Below are 17,436 nucleotides of genomic sequence, written 5' to 3'. Positions count from 1 at the left end.
AGTTAAAAAAAAACAAAAAAACAAACAAAAAACTCCATCAGATTTGTATTTAGGTCAAATTGAGAAAGACCAAGAAGTTCTTGCCGTTTCTCTTTAAAAAAAAAACAAAGAGCAGGAGCTATTCTTGCTTCTCTAAAAGAGTACATTTAGGGTTTTCTTAACGGAAAAATTCAGTATCATGGTTGTACTCATACATATATATTTTTTTCTACATATTCAGGACTTTATTACAGGCCTCATAATTGACCAGACTGAATAATGTAGAACAATAGTGACATCTTGTGGGAATGAACAAACCCAAAGGTAATCTAAAGTTGTTTTCTCTTTTGAGAGTGACACAAAGGCTCATCCTCTGTTCGCTGACCAACACAGTACTTCTGATAGAATTCAGCTTGTTATTATGTAATGTACGCCTACCATAGCAAGGAAACACACAGGCGTAATGAGAAGTCCAGAGCTCTCTATAATAACTTTGAACTGTTAATCTAACATCTACGTTTTATAGGAATAAAAAGGAAAAATATAAAACTGCATGTTTATAAAAAAAAAAAAAACAATGTCCACAATGTCCTTAGATTTTAGAGCATCAGCCTTGTGTGTCTGATCAGGAAGCCTAAACAGGAAACAGACATCTGACATCTGACTTATTGCATTATGATGTGATTTATGATCAATCTTAAGTAATCAGAATCACACCTTGTTCATATATAGCTTTCACAGTAACTTTGTGTGTGTGTGTGTGTGTGTGTGTGTGTGTGTGTGTGGGTGGGGGGTGGGGGGGTGGATGTGGGTGTGGATGTGTGTGTGTTTGGGAAGTGGGGGGTTGTGAAACGTATTTAATATAAATCAACATAACCTATTGGCATTTATTCACATACAATAGCAAAACAATAAACAAGACTATGTTTGCCCCGTGTTGTAATTAGTCTCACATTGGAAAACGTAAATGTGATACCCCGAGAGTCCTTAGCCTGTTGTAGGAAAAGCAAATATAGTTGTTTATCCTTAGTTCTGCCACCAAACACATTGTACTTGTTTTAAGGTGCACAATGTTTCCAACCAAGACTGCTGTGATGTACTAACAAGGAAGAGGCATCTTTTAGGCAAAATTGAATGCCTTGTTCTCACAACATTAACTATTAAAAAAGAATAATTAAAACAGATGTTTTTATTCCACAAAGACAAAAGAGAGAGCAGATGGCATGTGGGAGAGGGTAATTATCAGGAGACAGAGGCCTACAAGTACAGAGAATTCCCTCTGCTGTGACATTAGGAAAGTCCAGTCTCCATCCCCTATAGCAGCAGTACACCAGCAGCTGATAGTCATTAGTTCTGCAGTTTAATACAAAACATCCCTTTTCCATCAGACTACAGTCATCCTCTTAAGGCCTTAAACCAGAGACAGCCTGACAGCAGTCTCTATGCAAACCAAAGAGCCAGAGCCAGATACCAGATATGTTGACTGTGACAGGATATTCATACTTATATATTAAGATGAACACGCTTGAACTGCATTCAAGTTAGCAGCAGAGTGAACTGATAGGAAGTGGTTTCTTTAAATAATGATGATCATAATGAATAAATATTATTCTTCAGCTCTTGATGTTTTATTTTGTATGTAGTAGCATAATATGATCCGTTGGCGTGTAATGTTGTACAAAAATTAACCATACATAACTGAATAAACGATGTTCTGGTTTGAAATAAACACAGAATAAACATTATAATACAGCGATCTCACACTTTCTGTCTTGTCATTAAAGGCAGAAAATGTCAGAAATTACACAATTTTTTAAATGCACGTTACCTTTGCCAAACATGTCACGCTCGGACATGAGATACTGACAAAACAGATTCTAGAACAGGCTTCAGTGACACTGAAATAAATGATTGAACCTGCCTTGAATTATACACTAAAAAGCTACAGATAAATATAAAAGTTATGTTTCTACGCTTTTTATGTTAAAACAAAATAAGCAACAACTCACCCACACATTCAGCTTATGTCGGAGAGGCACTTTTTAAGGAAACTGGCGAATAAGGGGGAAGGCAATTTCACTGACTTGGGGAATTCCCACAACCCAGGAAAAAGGCCTGGTCTGATACTGTACACGCTCAGCCTGAACAGAACCCAGTGTGCTGCACTTAACAAGAAACACAGCATGTAAACAAATGTATATTTAAAGAAATGATAAATACATGTCTTTGAATTGCAACTTTCGTCACTCACATCATGCCACTTGATTGCATGTCAAAAAAGTTATTCAAGAGACGAGGCCATAGAAATATGACATTGCATGCTGAGAACAGCAATAAAGCAAAATGTACATCTGACCGTTAATGCAGAGTAACTTTTAAATACAACAATAAGGTACAGAATCAGCTTTATCGGCCAGGCTACTGTGCTCTCTATATACAAAAGATCAACATTAAATATTCAACTATAAACAAACAAATAAACAACAACTAATATCTATAAGCCTGCATAAGGTAATAGTGCAAAATATGCTGAAACAAACATTGAGTTATATAACTATCTAATAGTTATACAATGAGGTGGATTCTTTTAATGCACTTATTGTAAAGTGTTCACAGAACTGCATAATGATAGTGGATACGATGTAAAAAAAAAAGCCAAAGGCTGAACCAAAACTCAGAACTGTCTCTAAAGAGGTCACCTTTGACATGCTTGAGCAACAATTTCAATCCATTAAACATATTGCTGTACAAGATGTTCTGAACAAAACACCGCAGTTCAAACTTCCCCCTGTTGTCACAAAGGGAAATTCAAGAACAGTGTGTGTTTTGACATCAGCTGCTATTAAAACTTTTTCTTAATCTCTCATAATTATCATCAAATGGAGCAATTTCAGTCTGGGTGTGCCATTAAAACCTGTGTCTGTCTGAATGCTGCTGCAGCCTCTGTTTGTTGCCTTGGATTTTGGCGTACTGCAGGGGATTTCCTCGCCACATCTTTTTTTTCTTCTTTCCTCTTTTAACCCAAAGATGGCCTGACAACAGCTGCACATATTTAATGAACTGAGACACTTACAAGCACAGGGGCGGCTGTCTTGTACGTTGCTACTGCACTAACAAGTCTGACTGACATACATGAGGTATAAAGTGTGAAAACAGTTAGGCGTGAAAAAAAAAAAAGACAACACATTTTCTCTTCACTGTAAGTGTTCAAACTGGAGCTAAAACAAAAGCGGGACTTGAAATTTAGGCCCAGAGCCTTGACATTAACATTACTGACTGCTTTCTCATGTTTGAATTATCTCTTCATTTAATTGTGGAAATGTCATCAAACAATTTTGTTTATGCTGATATTTTATTTCATTTATACACTCATAGTCGGCATTAATGACCCATAAAATGATTGATTAGGTAAAATTGATTTAATAGGTAAAATGTTTGAAAATGTTTTTTTTACTAAGAGGCCTCAATTCAAGTGTAAAAACATAAAATATAATAAAGCATAACACGAGAGATGCAGCGATAAAAATAACAAAGAACCCCATTAAGGTACGGGCACTTCCTGAGTTTGTTATATATTATTTAGTTCCCATTCTGACATTGCCAGTATCAATAAAGGCATTGACCTGACCTGCCAAAAAAATAACAGATCTCCACCCAGAACACATACAGAAAAAATAATTAAATGTGACAAACATGGTAGCTGGAATAATTAAGAATAAACATGGACTTAATCTACATGTCAACATTAATTTAAATATTTTATATAAGATACAATCTTATATAAATGATATGTCACAACAATAAGAAGGAAAAAAAAAAAGACCAAAGATTGATTTTTTTAATCATTTTATTTAGGTGTCTTTGACAGCTTAAAATCACAGTCATCATGAGACAATCTACAGTCTGAAGGCACTAGCTGACTTGTCAACTTTACAATCTGCAGTTCACGTGAATCACCTTTCAATACTAACATCTTCTTCTCACGCATTTAACTCTGTAAAAAAAAAAAGAATTATCCTGACAGACTGAAAGATCAAACATAAGGGCAGAAAACTAGCTCGGTGGTTGGGAGATAGAAGATCACATGGTTTGGCTGAGACGTGGCATCAGTAAAAGGACACGGACTATTGATACTGACATTAAACCACCAGTTTCACTTTGTCATCAGGCTTGTGGCTTTTTAAATGAGGTCTACAAATAAAGCTGCAGAGAAAGTTTAGTCTTCGCCTCCACAGAGGGTCAGCAGGGTTTTACGGTAGTCTCCTGAGGTGTCACCCTGAACAATGATGAAAAACAGAGAAGGAGAAAATATGAGTGGAAAATAATGTTGTTTTTTTTTTTCTTTTCTTTTTTGTCAATTGGCAGTTGGTCATTAAAGAGAGGACACCGGAAATCAGAGTTTGCTTCTTTCTTATCTTGCTGAATCCGTAAAAAATGGTTAAAACTTTATCTTTGATTTATATTGAATGAATAGCATTCAGTGCAATCATCGAGGAAGCAAAGAGTGGAATTACCCTTCGGTGTAACATTATCAGCTGACACTTACACATAAAGATTTCTATCTTTATAATCAGCAGCACAATGTTATGTGACAATATCTGTTAAAGGAACAGTTACTTATTTTTTTAGATTTAAACTCAGTTGATTTTGCATGTTTTGTTCAAAACTACTGTTATAAAAGTATGAGTGTTAATGTTGGTAAATTAAAGCAAAAAAAATGCACAATGTAAACGAGTTAGTATTTAGGCTCGGTCTAAAGGTAACACAATTAAAGCGGGGCTCGGCACCGTAGAGATGCCACAAGGTGGATTTTATGATTTTATGACCTGGGAGTTTTATGGGTTTTCTCAGCTAACTGTCAGAAAAAAAGTAATCACCATATTTCTCAGACATCTTACTTATACTTATATTTCAATATATTTTTTAAAAATGCATCTGCCTAGTCCGTTTTTTATTCCCTCATTTTATTCTTTAATTTAGTGGATTCAATTCCATTAATTTATACAGAGTATGAAAACTCTTAAACCAAAAGCATCACCTAGTTCAACAGAATAAACAACTCTTAAAATAAAGTTTGTACACAACTTTCGACTTTCTTCACAATAACCCGTATAAGGCGACCCATGAATTTAAATAATTACATTGGTGGGGTTTTTTTGCGAAGCAAATCCAGGGCACCCTATATGCTTGTTTGTATCTGTGTCACAATAATTTGATCTGTAAGTTATTATAGAACTGTTTTTCGGGTGCCGGCTTCCTGTCTCTGCGGCTGTCAGCCAATCATGCAGCAGATACAGAGAGGAAGTTAAGCACGGGAGGGAAATTCCTCAACAGCTGTGCTGAAAAACCACAAGCCCGTAGTGCACCGCAGGAAGCTATAGATTACCATTCCCCACCTACCCACTGCAGCAGCAGAGGGATGTGCAACACGTAGTGCAGGACAAAAGCTATGAGACAAAAGCTCCACAGAGACACACAGAGAGTAAGTTGACGACACAGCAAACCAAACAGGAGTGTTAGTAGACGATTGCGACTTACGAGCATAGTTTCTACCTGGATGAATTCATGGAGTGACACATCATGTGTTTCCTTGAAGTCTTTGCGAATGTTGAAAAGGTCGATCTCGCTACGGGACACCATGATGCGGATCAGCGCTCTGTCGTCTGTACCGAGGCCCTGCACACGAGATCAACAGATACTTTGCTTATTCTGAACAGTGAAGAGAAAAAGGAACAAAACACCCACATGTACGACAGGCACCAACGATTAGGACCTGATCACCTGCTTTTGTGTGGTGTTTTGCAGGACTGTAGCTGCAAATACATCTCTATCAACATGTCAAGAGCACCTCAAACACGTACCTTCATGGCTTTGTACAAACGGTCTGCAAAATAAGAAGGCTTGTTCTTCACACTGCAAACTGTGAAGGAAAAAGAGAGCAAGAGTTAAGTAATGTTCAGGGCATGTTTACAGTTCTAGGACACACACAAGGTCAAATATAGTCATTACCAATTGCATAAAAGGCATTTTTGACGTCTCCTGACATCTCCTTCTTGATAATCTGTTCAATATCCTTGTTGCTGCATTTGACAAACTCCTGGAATACTGTTGAATGAATAGCAAATAGAGTATTTATAGGTGGGATCCATTTTCTGAAATATAAAAACACATTTTGAAGGATTGGATCAGTGTGAAAGGATTGTACCTCTCCTCAGATGGGGGAAGCTTCTGGTGCACAAAATACTCATGAACTTCATCTCCATGTCATCTGACTCTGCATTGCATGCATCAGCCAGTTCCTGATGAGGTTAGAGGGAGACCACAGTAGGAAACATTTTGAATGAGTCTTTCATGTCATTTTAAATGTAACACAGTCCAATATTACACCGTCTTAATCACCTGAGCGTCTGCATTAGCTCTTTCAATATCTGCAGGACCCTCTTCTCTTGCACCCTGCACAGTCAAGACAGTTACTTATTATTGGGAGCTTCTTGTGTGTCATAATATTCATCACATTATTTTCACCGGAATGTAACATAAGAGAGTGTGAAAGAAAACATTGCGTGTGATTGAGTAGGCGTGGAAACGATGCACAGTCTAAGTTCTCATGCTGATGAACTTTACCTGCACAAGAGAAACAAGAATGCGGCAGAAGTGGCCTGATGTGTCTGACTGAATGGCTTCCTCCAGAGACTTCTTATACCCTGTAAAGTGTGGGTACATAAATGAGTCCATGATCACGTTTTCAAGAACAAACAAACACATAAATGTTTGAGCCTCTTAGTTAACTATCGACTCACCGGCCTGATAGGCTGCGTTCATGGCTTGTATTTCCTCGTTGCTCCTGGTGACAAGGATCTCAATCAGAGCATGTTCGTCAGTCCCAGCACCCTGTGGAAGTGAAGAGCACACAGCGAGGAAAGGAAGACGTGTGAATCGTGCATCTTCATTTATACTATGCTGCAGTTTTTTTGCTGCTTAAATTTGTATTTTAACAGCCGATATGCCTGATATACTGTATATACACTCAACAAAAATATAAACGCAACACTTTTGTTTTTGCTCCCATTTGTCATGAGATGGACTCAAAGATCTAAAATTCATTCCAGATACACAATATTACCATTTCTCTCAAACATTGTTCACAAATCTGTCTAAATGTGTGATAGTGAGCACTTTTGCTTTGCTGAGATAATCCATCCCACCTCACAGGTGTGCCACATCAAGATGCTCATCAGACACCATGATTAGTGCATAGGTGTACCTTAGACTGTCCACAATAAAAGGCCACCCTGAAATGTGCAGTTTTTGCTTTATTGAGGGTCTGGGGACTCAGAACCAGTCAGTATCTGGTGTGACCACCATTTGCCTCATGCAGTGCAACACATCTTCTTCGCATAGAGTTTATCAGATTGTCAATTGTGGCCTGTGGAATGTTGGTCCACTCCTCTTCAATGGCTGTGCGAAGTTGCTGGATATTAGTGGGAACTGGTACGCGCTGTCGTATACGCCGGTCAAGCACATCCCAAACATGCTCAATGGGTGACATGTCCGGTGAGTATGCTGGCCATGCAAGAACTGGGACATTTTCAGCTTCCAAGAATTGTGTACAGATCCTTGCAACATGGGGCCGTGCATTATCTTGCTGAAACATGAGGTGATGTTCATGGATGTATGGCACAACAATGGGCCTCAGGATCTCATCACGGTATCTCTGTGCATTCAAAATGCCATCAATAAAATGCACCTGTGTTCTTCGTCCATAACAGATGCCTGCCCATACCATAACCCCACCACCACCATGGGCCACTCGATCCACAACATTGACATCAGCAAAGCGCTCACCCACACGACGCCACACACGCTGTCTGCCATCTGCCCTGAACAATGTAAACCGAGATTCATCCGTGAAGAGAACACCTCTCCAACGTGCCAGACGCCATCGAATGTGAGCATTTGCCCACTCAAGTCTGTTACGGCGACGATCTGGAGTCAGGTTAAGACCCCGATGAGGACGACGAGCATGCAGTTGAGCTTCCCTGAGACGGTTTCTGACAGTTTGTGCAGAAATTCTTTGGTTATGCAAACCAATTGTTTCAGCAGCTGTCTGAGTAGCTGGTCTCAGACGATCTTGGAGGTGAACCTGCTGGATGTGGAGGTCCTGGGCTGGTGTGGTTACACGTGGTCTGCGGTTGTGAGGCCGGTTGGATGTACTGCCATATTCTCTGAAACGCCTTTGGAGACGGCTTATGGTGGAGAAATGAACATTCAATGCCCGAGCAACAGATCTGGTTGACATTCCTGCTGTCAGCATGCCAATTGCACGCTCCCTCAATGCTTGCGCCATCTGTGGCATTTTGCTGTGAGACAAAACTGCACATTTCAGAGTGGCCTTTTATTGTGGGCAGTATAAGGTACACCTGTGCACTAATCATGGTGTCTGATGAGCATCTTGATGTGGCACACCTGTGAGGTGGGATGGATTATCTCAGCAAAGCAAAAGTGCTCACTATCACACATTTAGACAGATTTGTGAACAATGTTTGAGAGAAATGGTAATATTGTGTATCTGGAATGAATTTTAGATCTTTGAGTCCATCTCATGACAAATGGGAGCAAAAACAAAAGTGTTGCGTTTATATTTTTGTTGAGTATACATATTCACCTAAATAGACAGACACACAGTTAAGTACAGGCATACCGAGCGTGATTATAGTCGAGCACTCTTTCAGAGTTAAGTATTACACTGGTTTCAAAATAAGGACACTTAATCAATGTCTGGTGTGTTCTTAATACCCCCAAAAAGCAAGTTATTTGGATTTTAAATATATTCTGAGAAATTAAAAGCCTCTAACAATCCCTCTTTAGCCCAGCACTCAGAATTAAACACAGGAAAAAATTAAATATGTTAAAAAAGCAAAGGGTTCATTGCAGCCATGAGTTTCTCCTTTTATTAAATATACACTGTCCGTCATCAACAGTGAACAAGACAAAAGTTGATCATAAAGAGGTCATTTGTATGAATCATACCTCCATTGCTTTCTTCATCATTTTGGCATCGAACTCAGCGGGGGTCAACATGAGCCCAATGATCAGCCTCTCCAAGTTCTTCGACAGTTCAGACTTTAAGTCTTTCATCAGATCCTGAGGACAAACACACACACATGCTCACTCCTGGAAAACAGTCTGACGCAAATGGCCAGTAAGATATTTATCATAACCCTGGGTAGATGCCCCTGTGATAAAAAAGAAACAAACGTTTGTTTCCTCTCACCCTTCCCAGGAGGGATTTAAAGGTCTGTCTAATCTCTTGTCTCTGAGCATTGCTTCTTTGTGCGACAATGTCAATGATTGCATCTTCATCTGTTCCTGTAGGCAGTAAAAGAAAGGGGGTAACATTTAAAAACTACATTTTCTAAAACTTCAGCAGTTGAAAATGAGCTTTCGATCTTTTAACAGTCACATACCAAATCCCTTCATAGCTTTCCTCAGCGCTTGTGCATCAGCAGCAGGGTCAAAACTAGAAGCAGGACGCACTGTTGGTCTCAGCTAAGGTAGTGAGATGATACAAGAAGAAACGTGAGACTCAATCCTGTAAACACATGTAACCCAGAGCAGCAGAGTTGTGCTTGTTTGATTCATTTCATTGTTAACTATTAGCACTGCACATGAAGAGCTCTAAAATATACCCAACAAGAGGTACTGTTTCATTAATATCAAAATTCAAGCAGACTAAGATATTTGATATTAATCTCTTGACATTTAAGGGGGAGTGTTGGCTCTCGAGGTTAGACGCCATGACACCCATAACAATGAAAAGGTGGGTAGGCTGAAAAACAATTCAGTTTTATAGAGTTAGAGAGACGAGCTTTTGTTGACCAAATGCTGAGATCTTTCTGACCTTCATTCCTGCGACAAAGCGAGACAAACAGTGTTTTGGTGAGGGAAGTATAACAAACACGATTTGTTTTTGAGAGAAAAGGCATTCGGACCCTATCCACAGCCAAACAAAGCCTTCACTGTGGTGACATAGCACTGACATCAGCAACAAGTTCTCGGCACTGCAAGAAGCTGGTCATTGCAGGGTCAGCAGGTAATTAGGATGCATGCCACTGCCAGGCTAAACATGCAACGACACATCTAATGTGGGAGCAGGATGGGGCCCAAACCTGGACTTTGGTCATGGAACTTATTTCCCACATCTTGTAGGCTATCTGAGCAGCTTCAGGGAAGAACTCTCCAGCTAAGCTGTAATGATCAGTTTGACAGAAGACAGCACACTCAGCAAAGCCCAAAGCAGAACAGACTGGGAACATCTTTAAGAACATGAATTAATTCAATTAAATACATAAATTATTTATGTTCTACTTAAAGACATCAACTACTTAAATTCTTCACTGCTTTCCCTCCCATTAGGCCAAAATAATGTATAGTCCCTTTAGAAACCAACACTCCTAAAAATCTGCACTCTATCGCCCTCATCTGGTTGCTGCTTTCTCATGCAGTCAAATATTAACTTACTCATCGTCTCCTCCACACAGGTTGAGCAGAGTCCTCTTGTAATCCCCTGATGTGTCATCCTGACAGGTTTGAACAGACAGAATGAGTCTATCATTGCAATCAACATTTTTTCAGACAGTAAAAAAAAAAAAAAAAAAAAAGCCTTTATTGTTCAACTCACCTTAATCATGTTATAAAGGGACTTCTCATATCTTAAACGAAAGCACTCCCGGATGTCCAGCATGTCTATTTCAGAGCGGGAAATCATGATCCTGATCAGGGTGTTGTCAGCTGTACCCAGACCCTGAAATGAAGGTGAGGACCAGCAAACTGAAGACGCTTTTGATGATTTATAATAATCCATTTAAAATATCACACATTATACTTCAGACGTATGTGTCTATTAGTTACAGCCACTCATACACAGAGGATGTTTACCTTCATTGATTTGTAAAGGCGCCTGGCATAGAACATGGGAACACTCCTTATACACTGGACTGTAAGAAAATAAAGAGTTTTATAGCAAATTGAATTTTTGATTGTGTATTAATGAAGACAATTTGTGTGTGTGTGTGTGTGTGTGTGTGTGTGTGTGTGTGTGTGTGTGTGTGTCTTTTTTTACCAACAGCCAGCATCAGCCTCTCAAAGTCTCCAGACAGCTCGCTCTTTATGCTGTCTTCTATGGAGCACTCTGCGATCTTCTCATATGCATCAAAAACTAAACAAACAGAAGACAGCGTGGAGTGAGTGTTTTCATGTGGTGCTCTTTGATTAAACATATCGTGTACCTTCATGTTGTACTCATGACAGGTACATAGAAATGTTCAGCTGTGCAAGAAATGTTCACTTCTCGGCGTTAAACTTACTTCAGATACTGCAGGTTGCTAGAGTATAAACTTATATCACTTCACATCCAACTTCAAGTCTAACCCATCATCAGCAACATTTTTGGGATTCCCCACAAACTGAGTTATATTTAGTGTTTCGTGCTTATCTCAGCATGTTACCAAGCTTCACAAGATGTTCGACCATGTCAGTATCAGCTGCTAAACAACAGCTGGTTTGAAAGATCTGTTTTCGCTCTTTATCCACAAATTTCACAAGAACTATAAAAAAAAGCTTTGTCAGTTATGTGTTCCTTCTCTCAAAGAAACGGATGTTAAATAAGACAACCTGCGTTTTTTTGTTCTGCCTTGACCTCATCGCTGCCCATTTATAAAATGCAGTTTTGAAAAGCAAAGCCTCAATGTGTTTTCTAGTCTTACAGGGGTGTTGCTGTGAACAATTTCACAGCAATCCGACAAGCTGTTCATGTGCCATTGACGCTTCACAGACTTGAGGTCACAGTGGGAAGGTGCGCAGGCCTCACTGTCTTGTTAATTTCCCTGATTGCTGTTCTCACCCATGCGGAGGTGGGTCACGCTGCGGTTTCCCAGGATCATGATGAATTTGGCCTCATCGGTTCCCCACTGCTCTTCTCCTGCTGCATACAAGTCCTACACAGAGGGAAGAAAGGAAGGCTGACAAGTTGAAAAATAATAATAATAAATAACAGCATGGTACTATTTAATAATATAGTGAAACAAGGAAGTACAAGTTTCATCTATATATTGCTCAAAAATATACAGAAAAGGTAAGCGATATCTAGAAGGGATGTCTTTTTAATGAAGGCCATAAAGAGTCAGTATCTTTAATCATGCTGCGCTTTTCCACTCGGCATGAAGGTATAAACACTCACTTGTGCATCTTGCTCTACCAAGTCTGCGTCCACGACTCCTGACTCATCTCTGGTCCCCTGAAACCCGATTCACACACTCACATAAGTCCGTTTGGAAAGGACTTCAGACACTTGACTTCTCTGAACTCGTCAGTGCACTGACCTGCAGTAAAACAATCAGCATCTTCTTAAAGTGACCTGAAGTGTCGGCGATCACGTCCTCCTCAATGTCTCCTCCGTAGGCTGAGGAACATAGAGATCTAAATGTTGAAGTATATAAAACAATATTACATTCTTGAGAATACCATATTCTTCAGCGTGCCATACCCTCTTTGTATGCCTCAACCATTCCTCGTGTCTGATTGTTGTTCCTGGATGCCAACACTTCAATAAGGCATCTCTCATTGGTTCCAGCTCCCTTCAGACAGAGCATGAAGTGAAATGTGGAGGATTATTTACATTAGATGTGGTCAAAGGTTGAATTAAATGTAGGGCTTACTTTGATTGCGTCATGGATTTCTTTGGCATCAAGTTGGGCTGGTGTCCTCATCAGGCTGACTATGAGACGCTCAAATTTGCCTGTCAGCTCATATTTCAGATCCTCAATCAGGTCCTGATGAGACAGCAGAAACAATGTGGAGTTTTAGCCACTATTTTACTTTGAGGAAGATATAAGGGGATGAGAATTTGTAGTCTTGCACCTTTCCAAAGCTGCATTTGTACGCTTCAATAACTTCCTGCCTCTGTGCATTGCTTCTTGAGGTGACCAGTTCCAATATGGCTTCTTTATCACTGCCTGAAGAACACAGAGTAACATTTTCCTCAGTCACATAAACTTATAACTGATAGCATCACTGTCAAGTATTTTAGTGCTCATTCATTCTATGCAGGTGACTCAAGATTTCGCCTCCTGTGGATCGGTAGGACCGGCACACTCACCGATGCCTTTCATGGCATTGTAAAGAGTCTCAGCGTCAGCAGCTGGATCAAAGTCCGGAGCGTCTGTTATTGTGCCTCTGAACACCTGTTAGATACAATATTAAAGAAACAACTTATCACATGGGGACAACTCAAGAACAACAAACACTCAAACATTTTATTGCAAACAGATTTTAAGTAAAGAAAAACTGATTATACACTGCAGTTGAAAATCACATGATACAGTATACTAAGTCCATTTATGTCCATTGACCGTCCTCAAGGATTGCAATACAGGAAACATCTTAACCACTTTTAGTGGGCTTGGCATAACATATAAAAGAAGCACAATGAGTTTAATGCTAGTTATCCCATTGTCACATCAAGAATCCACTTAACAAGAATGACGTGCAGGGAACATGGACAACCTCTAAAGCAGTATGTTAGCATCGTCAATTTAATCACGTTAGCATGATGTCTTTGGTTAATGAGCTGAGTAGCCACAGTACAGTGAAGTCTAAAAGTACCATCAACAACAAGTGAGGCAAAAACAAGTCACGCAAAGAAAACATTAATTTACAGTCCTTATTTAAAGCAACAGGTTTGTTGTTCTCGGGAGTGTTTGCTAAACCATCGGGGGGGGGGGGATTGCTATTTTCCAGGGTTGGCTTGATTTCCTTACCCTTTAACTAGATTACAATTACAAAAGATTTGGTGTAAACAATCATGGTTTCCAAACACCAAAGCCAACATGCAATCGTGATTCTTTTGCTTAGTCCTGCAAAACATCAAACTGATTCAGGCAGTGTGATCATGTTAGCATGTACTTCTAAACATCCCTGTCACAGGGTTATAGTGTGCCTTTAATCTTGGTCTTTGGCAGAGTGATGATCAGCATCTGCCGCTTGAGCCATTTGCTGCAGCCCTGCAGCTGCTGCTTACGTCGACACAACCAGCTTGAAAAGTCGAAATAAGATGGGATTTGAACCCTCCCAAGGGTCAGGAGTCTTCAACTCATGTGACACTTTGCTTTTCTGACAGTGGACTGACTTGACCCACAAGCAGTATGGGAGGTAGACTGTAGCAAAAGTGGCACTGACAGGAACACAGGAAGGGAAGGTGGTGCCAAGTCTGTGATTAGAGCAGCTGACCGTCTGCCCCTTTCTCCCTGCCAACAGATCAAACTAAATCTTGCAGTGTGTGAGTGCCTTCGTGTAGGGGTGGGGCAGTAGGTGTGTATCAGCAGAGAGGGTTCAGGTTGCAATTCGTTGAACCCTTTGTAGGGGGTCTTTCATACTGCGATACATACAAAATGCATGTGGTATTTTATTCACTTTAACATCTCTTTCTCAGGACATTTTTGTATGCAAGTTCATGCTCGACCCTAAGAAATGAATCAGCTCATTACGGCCCTGTCACACAAGAAAGCTTTTCCTCCACATTGAAGCTCAAACTGCAGCTGCTCCAGTGAAGATTACTGCATCGAGGCAGTCAGCCAGATCTGCTCTCCACCCTGCTGAGGGGCCACTGCACATGCTCAGATCGTCTGCTTTGCTACAGCGACCATCACTCCTCACGACAGCTGGAAAGCTTCACCCGCATATCAACAGAACCACAAATAAAAGCCCCTAACAACAGGCCTATAACCAAAGTAATGGACTTTCCTTGGATTGGGAAAATGTGCAAATGTGCTATTTATTGGTAGAAGCTTAATTTATTTCTATGTAAAGCAGGCCCTGCATTTTTCCTCTGTTGTTGTGACCATCGTTTTGCAGGGTTGAATTAGGAAGAGGTGTGTGTTTCACTTCAGGCAAAACCAGGACAGCAGGGCACTGACTTACAAACAGGACAATACATTACGATGCCTGCCTTGGAAAATTCAACAAAGCTATTGTTTTTTGACAGACGCTGTGAAGTGTGTTTCTCAGATGTGCAGGGGCAACATGTTGCACTGACACCCTACACTACTGCCTGTATAATGGGGAAGACACATGGTGGCAGGTGGCAGAAAAATGACCTCTCTCTCTAGCCACACCTCATTCAAAGGTACACAAAACCCTCCATGTCGCTCAGCAGTACGATACAATGAACATCTCACAGCACTTACATAATGCAAGATGAGAAAGGTCCACTTACCATTTCTATATTTGGTCTTCTGTGTCCTCACTGTGCAGGAATCAATAGTTGTGCGGCCTAAAGAGAGAGGAAAGTGCTGATGAGGGGTTGGTTAGCTGCAAAGCAAAAACTCCATGCCTCAGTGAAGGTGTCCTTGTGTCAAAAAGAGACAGTATTCAAAACGATGACCCCACGTTTTTCTGATTAAATCTAATGAGGCATGCACTTTACAGCCCGACAGTCCAACACCTACAGGGATTAGAACAGCACAAGAAAAGAAAACAGGGAGACAATTTAGACTTTAAATTCAACAAAAATGTCATGCTGCTGCATGGAAGTAATTTACATCAGGGCAGGGAAACACTCATAGCTGCCTTCTCTAACCTCTAATGCACCCATGCAACATTGAAGCAGCTGTTAAACCAGTTCCCTGACTTAGCCTACTATATCGCTGTAGTGCAACACAATAGGCCATACAATAAAGTCTAAAGATGAGGTATGCAGCTGAGAGGAGAAATACAGAATTTTAGCTTTTCCACCTACATAAGGTAATACTGCAGAAAGCTTTAAACGTCGTAGCCTACAGTTTAAGACAGGACTGAAGCTCTCCTAAAATAGCATAGACAGTTTAACTTTAAGTCAGATACAAGGTGTCTGGGGGGACTGGACCACACCCTGCAGCCACCACACCGTTTTAACTTTGTGGCTTACAAACTAGCCTGCTGTTTCTCAGACTTTTACATTTGCTCTTTTACCAGAACATAAATTTTTAAACAGTAAATTTAAGTGTCTAATCCTCTTGATTGAATCAGAACGGTCTTCCTTTTCTTCTTCTCTCGCTACAACGCTTACTAATGTAATTAATTGTTGCAGTAGGCCTACAGTATTGTACAGTTGTAAGGAAACATCGGCACATTTCCACTGAGGGAGTTTATCTTCGGACAAAAAAATGCCTCAAAGTGTTTACCTTTATCGTGCAGGAAGTCTGCAGTGTCTTATAGTGAGAATAGTCCGGCTGTCTACTGTCCTGTCTCCTTTCACTCGGTCTGTGTGTGGATCCTCCGTCAGACTCAGATGGTCCCGTTACGTGTCCTCTGTGACGTAATGACTGCGGTGCGCTCTCGTCTCGCGGAGAGTCTCTGGAGCGCGCGCGTGGAAGAGACCCTGACTATATAGCTAGTAGAGCAATGTCTTTTCGTAAAGTGAAAACTGTCAGGCTAGAGGTAGGCTATGTGACCCTGGTACATTTAGTCCTATCAAGACGGACAGACGGTGCGATTTTGTTTGCGTCTTTTTACATGTAAACTTTGCAACATGAGCTATCCTGACTAGACTGTCGTAGTTTTGTGGGATTTTCTCACGTGTGTCACGTGATTTAAAGTTAAAATGTGAGGCTGTTATTTGCTGGCACGGATGTGAGAGTTGCCTTGTTCTATTTCAGTCCTGTCAGGCGTCTTTTCCAGTAAGAGGGGGAGAGTCAGCAGTGCACTTCAGAAAAGCAGGGGAGGGGAGGACATGTCAGCAGTGTGGGCTACAGATTAGGTGAAAATATGAAACAAATTAAACAGAGTCAATAACTCACAGCTTCCAAACTGGAAGTGATGAAGGAAAGAATGGCTTTATGTAGGCATACCGATGATAATAAGACACTTATCTTGAACTGGAAGAATTTTCTGTCTAAACTCTTTAGTTTCTGTAAAATGCATTCTTGCACTTTTTTATGATACTCCTGCAATTCTTTTTTGGGGTTTCAGAAAGATGACAAGAGAGGAAAGATAACTTCTAGGAAGCAAAGAGTTTACAGACAGTCCAAAAATAGAGGAATGACTCAGTAGGCTAAAGTTCACTCTGACCAGAAGAAATCTCATGCGTCACTTGCTTAAAGGTTCATTTGTGGTTACTATCAGTGTTCCCCTGACGTGACATGAGGCTAGGATGCACTGTAAAACACAAAAGGACAGTTTTTGTTCATGCCTCTATTCAAACAGACTATTTGACAAACCCACGATATGACCTTTTTTAAATGTCTTCATATGATGAAGCTATATTGTTGTCCCACACTTCAGAGTGAGATTGAGATATGTACAGTCATAGATTAAGGTGAGAGGTAACATAAGAAGACTGATACCTGTGTCCTGACCTCTTCTGTTTTTTGTTTTTTTTAAACGCATCACACGCTGATAAGAAGAACTTGGCCTTGTAGTAAT

At 40.3% G+C, this 17,436-nt stretch overlaps 1 protein-coding gene across 2 annotated transcripts; it reads right to left on the bottom strand.

Annotated features, from left to right (window-relative positions):
• Positions 1–3,812: 3,812 nt before the first annotated feature.
• Positions 3,813–16,509, bottom strand: anxa6 (annexin A6). 2 transcript variants are annotated; one of them, XM_079351697.1, is made up of 25 exons: positions 16,197–16,509; positions 15,251–15,307; positions 13,136–13,220; positions 12,898–12,992; positions 12,696–12,809; positions 12,524–12,614; positions 12,360–12,439; positions 12,218–12,274; positions 11,882–11,975; positions 11,102–11,197; positions 10,918–10,976; positions 10,661–10,783; positions 10,501–10,559; positions 10,149–10,227; positions 9,447–9,528; positions 9,254–9,348; positions 9,010–9,123; positions 6,780–6,870; positions 6,604–6,683; positions 6,379–6,432; positions 6,185–6,278; positions 5,989–6,084; positions 5,841–5,899; positions 5,518–5,655; positions 3,813–4,255 (listed from the first exon to the last, which is right to left on the bottom strand). In XM_079351697.1, exons 2-25 carry the CDS (start codon positions 15,251–15,253, stop codon positions 4,196–4,198), a joined length of 1,998 nt encoding a protein of 665 aa, XP_079207823.1. In that variant the 5' UTR covers positions 15,254–15,307; positions 16,197–16,509; the 3' UTR covers positions 3,813–4,195. The 2 variants fall into 2 exon arrangements, with proteins under 2 accessions (XP_079207823.1, XP_079207824.1); XM_079351698.1 differs by having other exon boundaries at positions 5,533–5,655.
• Positions 16,510–17,436: the final 927 nt, after the last annotated feature.

This window comes from Symphodus melops (assembly GCF_947650265.1).
Source record: "Symphodus melops genome assembly, chromosome: 9".
Taxonomy (NCBI): Eukaryota; Metazoa; Chordata; class Actinopteri; order Labriformes; family Labridae; genus Symphodus; species Symphodus melops.
The sequence above is the reverse complement of the archived record's forward strand: the minus strand, read 5'-3'. Positions and strand labels throughout refer to the sequence as shown.

Excerpts from the sequence above, each read along its gene's own strand:
- anxa6 (XM_079351697.1), bottom strand. Across the intron at positions 6,279-6,378 it reads GAGCTAATGCAGACGCTCAG|GAACTGGCTGATGCATGCAA; the intron begins GTGATTAAGACG and ends TAACCTCATCAG. Across the intron at positions 4,256-5,517 it reads TCCAGGTAGAAACTATGCTC|GGTGACACCTCAGGAGACTA; the intron begins GTAAGTCGCAAT and ends ATCATTGTTCAG.